We start from the raw sequence: 13,031 nt of genomic DNA, 5'->3' as shown, positions 1-13,031 counted from the left end.
TTTTGAAGTGGTCTCCCCACAACAGGGCACGGTCTCCTGCTGCCTATGCTAAGAACCCATCTCTCCTTGAGGGGAGCCTGCTCTTCAGGATGATGGAATTGTCCCATTCCATGCAGTCTGGGGAGACGGGGCCCAGGGGACTTCTTCTTTTTAAAACTTACTGGTTTTCTCTCCCCTCTGGTGACTTCCAGGATGACATGACTGACTCCCTGCGAGATTACACCAACCTGCCTGAAGCTGCCCCTTTGCTCACCATTCTGGACATGTCAGCCCGGGCCAAGTATGTGATGGACGTGGAGGAGATCACCCCTGCCATTGTGGAGGCCTTTGTGAATGACTTCCTAGCAGAAAAGCTCAAGCCAGAGCCCATCTAGTGGGGCTCCAGCCTCTTGAGACCTTATTTAAGACTCATTCTCCTCCTCCTCCCCTTCTTCCCCTCTGCCCTTGGACTTTTCCAGCAGGTCCTAAATCACACAACCCAAATTTCCAACCTCTCTGTGGTGCCTTGTTTCTGCATTAACTCCTCACTAGCACCCAAGGGTGCACATCCTCACAGCAGCAGCAGAATCTGCCATATTTGGAGATTCTGCCTGGCATTCACAGGGATGGCATAACCGGGCCAGAACTGGGACTGCAGTACTCTCTCCAGGTCACTAGCTCTTGGTGAAGGATTGTTCAGGGTATTCTGCACAATAAGCATGCAGAGACATCGAATTGGGGTTCTGGCTCTGGAGTCAGCACGCACACAAAACAGCCAGAAGGGAGCTGCTCCACATGCACACGCACATGCTGGTGGAGCGGAGAAAGGGCGTGGCCTCAGTAGACATCAGCTCAGAGCTGTTGGGGAGAGTATCCTTTTATAGGGGACGTAGATATAGTCTTTCTTGGTCTGAGGGAGAAACAGCAGCTTATCAGTGGGTTCTTGGGCAGGGAACTCCCAAATCTAAAACGAAGTGTGTGGGGTTTTTTTGGTGAGAAAACAAGTAGCTAAGGTAATGATTCATATAATTGCTTAGTTTTATTGAGCTCCTACCATATGATTAGAGTTTTGCATTCCTTCCTTTTATCTCTTTCTTCCTTGGTCTTGACCTTCTCCAGGTTTTTGCCTGCTCATACAGACAGCTTCTACTCTCTCGGAATTTTGTTCTTGAATTCTTCTCCTTGATATCTTTCCAAGAAACTTGGCCCTGAGTTCTTAGAGGAGCCATGCATGCTCAGCTGCACAGACCTCTGGCCCAGCTCTGTGCCTGAGGCCACTGGATCTTTGCTGAGGCATCTGCATCCTTTTCAGTTTCCCCTGTCACTCCCTTTTCTTTTCAAAGCAGAACTGAAAAGCAAGAATTTACTAGAAATCTAGCTTGTCTTTAAGAACCTTCAGAAGAAGCTGTGTTCTCGGGCAGGAGGGAGGACAGAGGGTGTGTCAACTAAAAGTAGGCCGTGGGTACCCTTTGCTAGGACTAGGTAACTTGCCCTTTTGTTTGAGTGGAACTGGCCACAAAAGGGGAAACATTTGGTGTGAGAGACTTTGGCCCAGGGATTCACAGGGGTTTCGCCTATCTCAGTCAGGTGTCAGAGCCTTTAAACAATCCAAAGCCTTACCCTTGACTCAAATCTGCCATCTGCCAACCAAAACAATTTATTTGGAAAACCCCACAACCCACCCATAAGCTGTTGACAGTGTTCCTTGCTAAATTGGATTGTTTATTTGTAGTTCAGAGGTACAAAATTAGTTGGTGATTAGACTATTTGATGTTGCCAGCCTGAAACGCAATCACCTAGTAAGAAATAAAGCAGGCATCTCTGGACATTACCATCTAGTGGCCTTCCCTGTTCTTAATAACAAAAATATTTTTCACTTGAGTGCTCTGTTAGAGGGTGGGCAGTGGAAGGAAAGGCATAGAGAACCTCTAGTAGCCATGTTCCAGAATTTTCTAAAATCCCAAGAGGTCAGTGGTAGAGGACTTGACTAGCATGTGCAAGAAGGCCCTGGGTTTGATCCCCGGTACTGAGGGGGATAAGAAAAAAATCCCAAGAAGATGGCCATCTGTCAAATCATCTTGGTTTCCAGAAGCCAGGAAGCTGATTTTGATTACAGTGCCAGAGACAGATGCCTCCAGGAGCTCGGGTCACTATCCCTTTGGCTTGGTACTTGCTCCAAGGTGAATCCCTAGATTATAGACATTGTTATGGACATTCCCCACTCTTTCCCTCTTGAGATTGCTGGTTGGGAAAACACAAGGACTCCTGCAGGGGTCTCCCTGTGAAGAATAGGGTAAGAGTTGGGGCTGCCCAAGTCTAGCTCTGTCCTAAGGCTAGAGGCTTCTCTAGAAATTCTACCATTGTCCCTTAGAGGGTGAGGCAGATGAGGGTACAAGATTAGGCTCTCCCTTGGAAGATGTATAGAATTTGTGTCCCTGCCCTAGGTCTTGACTGCCTTGGAGGAAAGGAGGCCCTCTTTGCAGCTGCTTTTTTTGTGAGGACAGAAGGAACAGAGTCCAGTGAGGAGTTGCTGTCATTGCAACAGAAAAATTGGTCATCTGTGTTACTTTAGTGGCCTGTATTGGGCTGACTTTTCTGAAGTACTAACTACTAATGTCAGCCAGATCCCTGTCACCAGAATTCCCCTTTTAGAGCAGATGTGTAGTTTAGTTAAGCGCAGTGGGAAGGTTTATTAAAAAGGTTTATGTCTATACCATGGCTACATTGGAGGAAAATGTTAGGGAAGACTCACTTCACCGTGCCAATGAAAAATTCCCTTCTTCCATGGTGCAGGAGATCCTAAAGGTCATTGATGCAGACAAATGGCAGCGGGATAATTCTCACCAAGAGCTCCATGATACCTTATAAGTCTCATTGCTAATTGGAAGCAGGTTAAAAACCCCAGCTGTGACATATGCAAGGAGAACCATGTCCTGCCGGTTGAGACAGGAAGGTGGCTGTAGAAATGCCACCCTGGAGTTCCCAGATTTGTGTTCACAACAATGACCTCCAGTTGCCATTCTCACAATAGAGATTTTTTTTTTTAACTGTCTTCCCACATTAAAGATCTGTTTAAGGAAATGGGGTGTATTGGGATTGGTATGTACACTGGGCAGAGGAAACCAGCTTCCTTTTCAGGAATCAGGTGGTATTGTGCTACTAACCCCCCCACACACCCCCAACACACACACATGTGTCCTTGAAATCAATGGCTAGCATTTATCCCGGCTTCGGGAGCCAGTGCTATTTTCTTGGCATCGGACAAGCTTCAAGTGGTAATTTTCAGCCAGACTTTGTTTTTCTCTATTGCCTAATTAAAGACACTAAAAAGCTGTTTCCCACTCCTCCTGCCCTTCTGCAGGGCAGCAAACTGAATTCAGCAATGAGACAGCAGGATGTGGCCTGGGGACAGGCTGGCAGTACTATGTGGTGTTGTACTATTTAGCTAGAAAGAAAACCATGGACATGTGAAGTCTCGGGCAGAAATGCTGCACACAAGAAATTATAGCATTGGGAGGAACCTCAGTGAGCATGAGGTCCTGCCCTACCCAGTCACTAGGGAGGGACACACATTCTGTACACAATGCTATTTCTCTGGCCAGCCTGGGCAGGCCCGTGCTTGCAGGATAGTTCGAGAGTGCAACTGTTTATAGATCTTGGGGTAGCGATGCTCACAGGCTACAGAGATTCAGGAGTGCCCCCAGAAGTTCTTCTGTAAAGACTGCCTTGGGAACTAGGAACTGACCTGGGGACCCCAAGCCTAGGCAGACTTTCAAGGCTGCCCCAAAACAGTTGTGCTGAAGTAATCACCTCGCCAACATCCCTCTTCCCAATGCCAACAGGGACAAGAGAGTGACAAGAATGTGTCCTTTCCTTCAAGTAGGTTGCTGAAGGAAAAATTTAGGGAGGGTGGGGAGCTTTGTTATTAGTGTCACTGGCCTCAGCATGTGTGGTGTGAGCTTGTGTTTCCAGAAAACAAAAGGCTATATGTAAAATTTTATATTGAGTTCTGCTTTATGACGGGGTTTCTTCTACTGGGGGATATATGACAAAGAAGTTCTAGGTACCTTATATGCAAAAGGATGAAGTAAATATGCCCCATTTTTCAAGGCTTATGTGTGGCTCACCCCATTGGTGTTTTAGAACACTTCCTTAACCAGGAAATGTGTTATTAGAGGTGGGTGGAACTCATTCGGAGGGACATTTGGATCTCCATTAAAATAATGTGCAGACTCTTGAAAGCCTCCATCTCTATAGGCCAATGTACAGCCCAAGCCAGGCAGAGTAGCCTCAGGTCTAGATTCTTGGGTGCTCATGCTTTATACAAATAAGTCACCCACATGAACTGGAATGGGAAAACCATAAGAGACATAGTCTTAGGAGCCAAGTTTCCCCCACATTGATCTTTGGACATCAGAGGACCTGAGAGTCCCCAGTCTACCAAGAGCCACTCTGCAGGCTCGCAGTCAGCACATGCTTCCTTCATTCCAGGGATACAAGGGAGGCTGAGGTTGGACCCTGCAGCAGTCATTTTCCCACCTCTTCCTCAATCTGTGTTCCCTTGCATTTTGAGAAAGCAGCACCTTTGGCATCGGTTGAGAATTCATCTGAGAAAAGGAGCTCTTCTTACACAATTAGGGATTTTTGAGAGTAGGAAGAACAGAACTGATTCCAATCATATCACATTGGGAGTCTCCATCATGCTTGGTCATTGAGCGTCAACAATGCTTCTTAAGACTCCCAGGAAGGACTTGGCTTACAGCTGCCATCTCAGCTGCTCAGATGTGACATGGTTCCTTAGTTAAAGAGACTTAGTTCATCCATTAATTTTGCTTCTCGTTTATTTGTGCAATCTCATGGGGAAATCGAAGGAATCTCAGAATTTAAGTGACAATGAGTGCTTCCTTGAGAAAACAAAAGTGAGCTCAAGTGAAGTCTGCTCCTGAGGGAGTGGCAGGGACCAAGAGGGGAGCCCCAAGCTCTGCAGTACAGCTGGTGGTTTTCAGCACTATCCAGAGAACCTTAGATGGGTGTTGTTTCTGGGGTCTTTGCATGGAGGAATCACAAAAGTGGATCTAAATGCAGCTCAGCTTGGATGGCGGTGACCTCTGGAGTTGATGTGAACCCTGGGACGCTCCATACTGTTCATTAATGAACAGTATCCTAACCAGAAGCCAGCAGCCAGGGTGGGGCAGGGGAGAATGGTTTCTGCGCTCCCTGCTGTGTAGCACTAACTGAAGGGCCAAGCGCACTCCCACAGTAAGACTTGGGCCCATTGGGACATTGGCCTCTGCACAGAGCTGCTCTCTCAGAAGCTGTTACAGCGAAAAGCTGTAGCAGTTTTGTTAGTTCCCATTTCTGTCCACTTAGTTTATAGAGTTTTTGGTCCAGTGTCCTCCTGAATTTCAGATTCTTGCTTCTACTAAGATTACATGAGCCAGTCTGGATGGGTCTTTGACAACTGTGAGCTTGCAATTACTCTTTGGTAGAGGGAAACTTGACTCTATCCTTCTCCTTTTAAGCAACTTAAATCTGAGAAAGATCATGACCCCTCCCTCCGGCTTTAGGGGTGGTTCTGAAGTGCAGCCCGCCACCTCGTGGCAGAAACCTCTGCTGCAGCTGTGCCTCGGGACAAAGGCAAGGAGCCTGGCCAGCATCCCACAAGGTTTACCTTTCAGCCAGTGTTTTTCTTGTCATGTATTGTTCAATTTATTCCTATTCACTGCAAAGATGGTGACCGAACAAACATTGGCCTCAAATTCGAAAATTCATGAAAGTTGTTTTCCAGTATCACTCAGCAGATAAGAACTTAACCACCATTTGCTCTCCTGCAGTCATTTAAGAGAAAGGACAGCGTGCCTTACACCCCTCCCCTTCTCACCAGCAGCCAGGGTGGTTATACCTATGAATGTACAAAAAGAACTCACAGACATTGTGGAGAAGCCACCTACTATCACGTCAAAGGCACACCAACTCCTTTTCCCCCTCTTACAGTCAGGATGAAAACTGGGCTAAAGAGTTATTTGCCAGTGTTTTGGATTGCTGTTTTTTCTCAAGGATGTAGTTTGTTCTTTCATTGATTTTAATATTGAACAAAACCCAGCAAGAACACCATCTACGGACACAAATTACAAGAAGTTGGCTTCAGGTGGGAAAGACACAAGTGTATGACTTCTTTTTCTCTAGCACTTTTCAAAGATGTTGATGAGGAAGACACAGCCAATCAAACTGCAAACACCCCTCTCCCAACATACCAAACCAATACCACCTGCCAAGTGAAAGTTGATTTCCAATATCACTCAGCACATACCCACACCCACATTTAGTTCTCCCAGGAGGAAGTTTTTACTAGGGAGCTGGAAAAGCAGAAAGGGAAGGAAAGGGGGTCCATGGTATGTCTTGAGCATGCTGGCAACCCACTCCACCTCTCTGGAATGAGCAGCTGAGGAGTCCAAATCATTACAGGAACCACTGTACCAAAGGGTATATATAGTTCAACTACACTCCTACTGTTGTCCTCAACTCCAACCCTATATTTATAGTTGTAAATGTGGTATCTGGATTGAGTCCTAACACTAGTTCACAGGCAGTCATTAGATACGGTGATTACCATCTGCATCTGCCCTCACCTCCCTGGCTGTATCCTGGATGGCACCTGGTAAGTAAGGATGTAACTTGTCCTGGTTCCCTGGGGGTTTAAGAGAATTGCAGGGGGTCCTGCAGCAAAGCCGTAGTTCCCAGGGCTCCAAGCTCTCAGAACCTCAGCCACCCACCCTTCCTGTGTTCACACAGCACCCAGGCGTGCTGGCATGTTCCTGAGCAGTTCTGTCATTCTGTGTAGGGGGAAGGGTGTACCTTAGTACATTATTACATTTAAACAACTTTACATAAAATAGGATTAACAACAAGAAAGTTGTAAAAAGGGTGACGCTTTCCCCACTGCTGCAGGGATAAGCTGCAGATTTTGCCAATTTCTTCCTGTTCTGCAGAGTCCTCAAAAAACATTTGCAAAGGTGCTAAGAAGATGATAACACCTGATGAATCAAGCTGTTTCTAAAGATTGGCATAAGGTGGGTGGGATATACATAACAGTGGCTATTGAAGTGAGGTCTACACAGACCCCAGGGGTGGACATATCCAAGCTTCAAGAACAGCTAGCTATTGCTCCATGACTCGCAGCCATTAGCTTCTTGGGTTATTCCTCTTAGCAATGCCCTCCTCAGCAGGCCAAAAATGAAGAGACACTGAGACCCACTGACCACACTTAAATGCTGGTTCCAGGTTTATTTTCCACTGACCAATTATCAGGCAGAGGTGGCTTAACCATGACCCATAACCAATACTTGATGACTGTAAAATACCAATCAGTCTTTGGGAACTTTCTGGGCAAAAAAAAAAAAAAAAATGCTTCTTAGTGGTCTCCTGGCCCCCCCACCCCCATGCTGGAGATGGAACCCAGGGTTTCATACGTGTCAGGGAAGCACTACCACTGAGCTACACCCCAGCCATAGTACACAATTAAATTATGTATATCCAGAGCCACGTAATTAATTACCAAACACACACCCTCAAAGTTCGTAGAGAGACGGGAGATCTCAGGAAGAATTTTGACCTTTTTATTTATGAGGAAAAGCAGAAACTTGTAGAAATTCCTATTTTTCCGACGCTGTATGATGGCAGCAATGCCTATCTCTTGCCTCCTGAATATGGCCAGGAAGCCAGTTAACCAACTCTGCCAGCCTCCGTCCAGTATGCTGGGGTTGCAGGAGCTGGAGGCATCCTCAAACACAACTTCAGCCCCTTTTTTCAGTGGTAGCTCCTGTCCCTGTTCAAGTGTTCCACCCTTAACCTTAGCTGTCTTTTTCCTTCAAAAAGCAGGATGCTTGCAGCCATGGCCGAGTTCAGGCTGTCCACACCAGGCACAACAGGGATCAGCAGCCTCTTGCCCCCAGTGCTCTCAGCCAACTGCAGGGACTCCAGGCTCACGCCATGGGTCTCCCCACCTATCACAACAGCTGCTGGTGCCTCTGTCCAGTCCAAGTCGTAACTCTGAACCTCAATTTCAGGGAGCCAGTCTTTACTGTCTCCAGTTTCTATATCCTCTTCCTGGAACTTGTGAAATTTCAGAAATCGTCGATCACACACCCAGCCATGATCACTGGCTTTAGTAGACATCTGGGCCTGAGCATAGAGGCCACAGTTGTCTGCTACATGGACCCGGGTGTCAGGGGGCAAGTAGTTGGGTACTGTTTCCCATTCCAGATTATTGATAATAGGCACCTGAAAATGTGCCCCCATGCCTGCCCGTAGCACTTTGGGTTCCCAGGCATCCACACAGCCTAGAAAACAAAAAAGAAGATTTAATCAAGATTTCATAAGTCTCAGAGTGGGAGCTCTGGAGTAAATCAGATTAATTCTGGACCAGAAAATAAAGCAAAAGTGTTTCCCAATGGAGCCTTCTGGTAGTTGGTACCTTCCAGAGCCTTCCCAGTGACGGCAGTGTCCAGCAAAGGGACTGCAGGATTAATCCCTGCTAGTGCTGAAGAGGGATTCTATGCATCCCTTTGACATTGTTCATACATACAGGCACTGACCAGGGGATGCAAAGGGAATTAAAACACCCAATATCCAGGAACTCAGGGTACAGGTGGTTGGTGGTGCTGGGACAATATCTAATCAGGTAATTAGAATATTAATGACAATGTAAAAGAAGCATAAACAGGATAAGAGAAAACCCTGATATAAAGCAGTCTTTCAGGAAAAACACCAAATGTCTAAGAGACCATGACACTGAGCTGGGTCTTGAAGGATAAGAGGATGTTGTAAGAGAAACGCCCAGGTAGAGAACAAAGTCAGAGAAGGGGAGAATGTCTAAGAACTGGAGTTGGTGGTGGGGGTGGAGGGTGGGAGAAGAGAGAGGAGGCAGGCAGTGGCCAGTGTATAGAAGGCCAAGGATGTGAAGCTGAAGAGTTTGGATTTTTTTCAGAAGACAGTATGAGGTACTGAAGGATTTTCAGCAAAACAGTGACAGAACCTGATTTATGGTTCAGACACTCATTTGACTTCAATGTTCAATTTGGATTGGAACAGATTTCCCACACTAGAGATAAGGAAATTAGGTAGGAGGTCGGTGCAGCAATTCAGGGGGAAATGAACCTGAACCCAGGTGGCAGTTCTGTCACTCACATACATCTCTTCTGTCATACTATGGTAAGGTTAGCAAACCTACTCTTCTACATATAGTCAAGTGCTAGGCCCAACCACTCCCATGCACAGCAGATACTTGATCTTTCCCAGTGTCTACTCATCACAGGCAAGGGGGAAGAGATGGCACAACCAGGGCACCTCCTCATGACTATATCACACATATTGCTACCCTAACTTGTTAGCACAAGTCTCCTCATGAGAAGTTATTTTAAAAGTCAGTTTGTCAGATTTAGGACATAATAACTAGGCAGACAGCATTCTAGAAGGACTATAAAAGAAACTGAGAACATGAGAGTGGCCACACATACCCCCACCTATGGGCTTTCTCATGCATGGCAGGGACCAGAGATGGGAGCTGGGCTACAGGCGAAGAGGTGAGGGAAAGGGTCTAGAGGATGGGCTCACACCTGTGAGGAGCTATCTAGTCTGACCCCCTCACCTAGCGGGGAGTAAGGAAAAGGTGAGACTTTCCCCCTTCTCCTCATGTCCTTGACACTGGGCACCATACCAAGTATTTCCTACTCTTTCTTTCCCTACCTCTTTCAGACCAGCCACCACTATCAATATGAAAAACCACACTGCTTGGATTATATAAACACATTTCCAAAACCATCTCTCCTATCACAGTGCTCAACACCTACTGGTGTCTACTCATAAAGGAATCACAACACCTAGCTCTCACACCAGCAGAGAAATATACTCCAACAGGGTGTGACTGGGAAGAGTTGGAACAAGCAATTTAGGCAAGTCTCAGCAATGGCTGCCATTATTAGTGTATTTAATGGTAGCTTGAGTGTTTCTGATGAATGATGCTTTCCCTCTCCTCCGCTCCCAAGGTGGAACAGGTCTTTTGGGCACATCCCATGAGTTTGGCAGGTCTGTTTAGAACCAAACCTAATAATCCCCATTTCTGGTTAATTAGCATGTGGATGGACTGTGTGACCCACCTGAGGCTACGGGAAATGTATTATAACGGCATAATCACACCATTGACTCATTCTTTTCACAGAATTCAAAATTTAATTTAATTTATACCCACTCAAAATCATTAAATACAAGACCTGAAACCAAGTGTTAAAATTTTTTGCCCTGATTAAATTTTTTTTCTTTAATAACCTAACAGGTTTCAAATAACTTTAAAAGAAAATCAACATTTACTGACTTATTTTACATGACTCCAGGCATGGAGCGAAGTACTTTATTTGTATCATCTCAAGTACTCCTCAGAACAACCCTATGAGTAAGATTCTGTTACTATTCTCACTTCAGAGATGAGGGAACTGACACTTAGCATTATTGCTCATGGACACACATCTAGTAAGGTGCAGATCCAAGATTCAGACCTATGCATGTCTGCCCAGAGTCCCAACCAAGCAAGCTACCTAGTAACAGGTGCTCTTACCTTTAGTTAGTAATACTTTGCTGCAGCCTGCCCCAGCAGCAGATCTCAGAATTGTCCCCAGGTTTCCAGGGTCACGGAGATTGTCACAAATCAAAAATAAGGGCAGGAAATGCTGAAGCTGAGTCTCTGGATATGTCATTTTGACATGGTCAGGTTTGGCAAAAATCCCTGAGGAAACAACATGGATGTTCACTTATTTGATGTGGGAAATAATTTGATTTTCCATTTACTTATTCTTTATGTCTTTCTAAAGACATAGGAAATATGTGAATACATTCTGACTAAAAAAATTCCAACAACATAAAATTCTACCAGTGCTGATACCCTGGCTTCCCCATCTGTTTTCAATCTTGTAGTGTATGCTTTCAAAACATTATGCATCTACCTTAATACAGGGACATCTGTCCATATATAGGTGCTTTTAATCAACATATAAAAACTCTCAATGTATTAGTCTGCAATTAACTTATTTCACTCAATAACATGTCTTAAAGAAATGACCATGTATATTTATTTAAAGCTACCTTATTCTTGTCTTGCATGTTATTTTTTTATTTTTTACTTTTTTTTTTTTTTTTTTTTTTTGGTACCAGGGATTGAAATCAGGGGCACTTGACCACTGAGCCACATCCCAGCCCTATTTTGTATTTTATTTAGAGACAGGGTCTCACTGAGCTGCTTAGCCCCTCACCATTGCTGAGACTGGCTTTGAACTCACAATCCTCGTGCCTCAGCCTCCTGCTGGGATTATAGGCATGTGCCACCACGCCTGGCTTGCATGTTATTTTGTAATAGGATATACAACAGTTCATTTAGCTCTTCCAATGACAGTTAAATTATTTCAAATTTTCCTTATTTACAAACAATGCTATAATGAATGTCCCTGTATGACTCTATGTGTATGTGTCTGAAAATAAACACCCATAAGTGAAAAGGACAATTGGTATAAATACACTCTTACTGTTAACAAGTGATACCAAACTGTCCTCCCCACAGCCTATTCTAGTTTGTTCACATTTGAAGCACATAAAACACCTGTTTATACCTGGAAAAACAAAAATCCTAGCAGGGTGCAGTGGTGCAACACCTGTTATCCCAGCTACTGAAGAGATTAAGGCAGGAAGATCACAAATGCAAGACCAACCTTGGTAACCTCTGCACCTTAACAAGGGAGACCCTGTCTCAAATAAAAAAAATAAAAAGGGCTTCAGATGAAGCTCAGTGGTAAAGTTCCTCTGGGCTCAATTCCCAGTCCCCAAAACAAACACAACTTCTAAGCTCTTTATATATAAACTAATATCAAATAAAGATTCAATTTTCTTTGTAAGCATGCTCCCAAAGGACTGTACAGTTTTTAAAATATCATAAGCATCTTGCTATATATAATTGTTCCAATAAATGAGTTACTTCCCTGAAAGATAATACAATGAAAAATTTAGAATTCTTTGCAAAGGCATCACAGGTACAAAGCCTCCAAGAAGAGATTAGATAGTAACATTTTAAATTTGATTTAAATAAAATCTGCTGCCCTAAGACAAATATGAACAAGAAATTCACACCTAGTGACACATTGTGTAACCACTGACCAATTATTCCTTGTGGTGCTACTAGGTCGGACCAATCCTTGATATCCTCAAATTTCACCTTAATGAGGCTTACACCTTTCAACTTATCAACTGGCAACTCCTTTATGTATTCCAGGCGGCTAAAGAAGAAAACTTTTGGCACAGCTCCAGCCTTCAGAGCATCTGCAATCAGCCTGCGACCTTCCAGTAGTATCTTCCCTTGTTTGTCCCGAAACGGCCTGGACTTAACTATTGTCATTACACTGCTGTAAGTAGAAACAAAAAGATGGCTGATGACCAACATTCTTATACTGAGACACACCTAATTTCTAACAGACATAAAGAGCTTCGCAGAGGCAAAAACGAATTCCAAAGGAGACACTTATTCTGCATAATGCAAAAATAAAAATAATAAAACCAGAGGGTTGTTCTGGAAGAACTCCTCCGGGACGAGGAGGTTGATTCCACTGTGCAGCAAAAAAAACACCGCAGTAGACAAGTGTCAGAAACATCACCTCAGCCTCCTGTCCCCAGGAAAAGCTTTATCATAGCGAAGTCCTGCCTCTTCCCAGGTACTCGGCGAATGGGAAGGGGACATACGAAGTGGCTGTTTCGGTCGCTGCCCCTGGGCATGCGCCTCAGACGCCGCCTCGCGGGGCTGCTTCCGAGGGGAGCGCTTCCGCTCCACCACCTCTCCGGATGGAAACACCACTTTCAAGGGGCTCCGCCGCAATGCCCGGACCCAGCGCCGCGCGTTGAGATCCCAAGTCTGGGCCACTGGCAGCCACGGTCGCACAGAAGAACACACGTTCTTCACCAGCAGCGCCATCTTTCCCGTACCGCGGGTCACGTCAGGAAAGCGCGCGGTCCATCCCCAG

General features: G+C 45.2%; 2 protein-coding genes across 4 annotated transcripts in view; one reads left to right on the top strand and one right to left on the bottom strand.

Moving 5' to 3' along the window:
- Window positions 1-4,220, top strand: part of NXN (nucleoredoxin) — a 150,395-nt gene extending 146,175 nt beyond the window's left edge. For both annotated transcript variants that reach the window (XM_081272279.1, XM_081272278.1), the window contains one exon: window positions 192-4,220. In XM_081272279.1, coding sequence (XP_081128405.1) covers window positions 192-374 — 183 coding nt within the window. In that variant the 3' untranslated portion in view covers window positions 375-4,220. The remainder of the gene's footprint in view (window positions 1-191) is intronic.
- Window positions 4,221-7,581: 3,361 nt separating this feature from the next.
- Window positions 7,582-13,018, bottom strand: MRM3 (mitochondrial rRNA methyltransferase 3). 2 transcript variants are annotated; one of them, XM_081272280.1, is made up of 4 exons: window positions 12,669-13,018; window positions 12,148-12,419; window positions 10,589-10,756; window positions 7,582-8,318 (listed from the first exon to the last, which is right to left on the bottom strand). In XM_081272280.1, exons 1-4 carry the CDS (start codon window positions 12,980-12,982, stop codon window positions 7,786-7,788), a joined length of 1,287 nt encoding a protein of 428 aa, XP_081128406.1. In that variant the 5' UTR covers window positions 12,983-13,018; the 3' UTR covers window positions 7,582-7,785. The 2 variants fall into 2 exon arrangements, with proteins under 2 accessions (XP_081128406.1, XP_081128407.1); XM_081272281.1 differs by having other exon boundaries at window positions 12,175-12,419; window positions 12,669-13,017.
- Between the last annotated feature and the right edge of the window lie 13 nt (window positions 13,019-13,031).

This window comes from Spermophilus citellus (genome assembly GCF_964194105.1).
Source record: "Spermophilus citellus genome assembly, chromosome: 17".
NCBI lineage: Eukaryota > Metazoa > Chordata > Mammalia > Rodentia > Sciuridae > Spermophilus > Spermophilus citellus.
The sequence above is the reverse complement of the archived record's forward strand: the minus strand, read 5'-3'. Positions and strand labels throughout refer to the sequence as shown.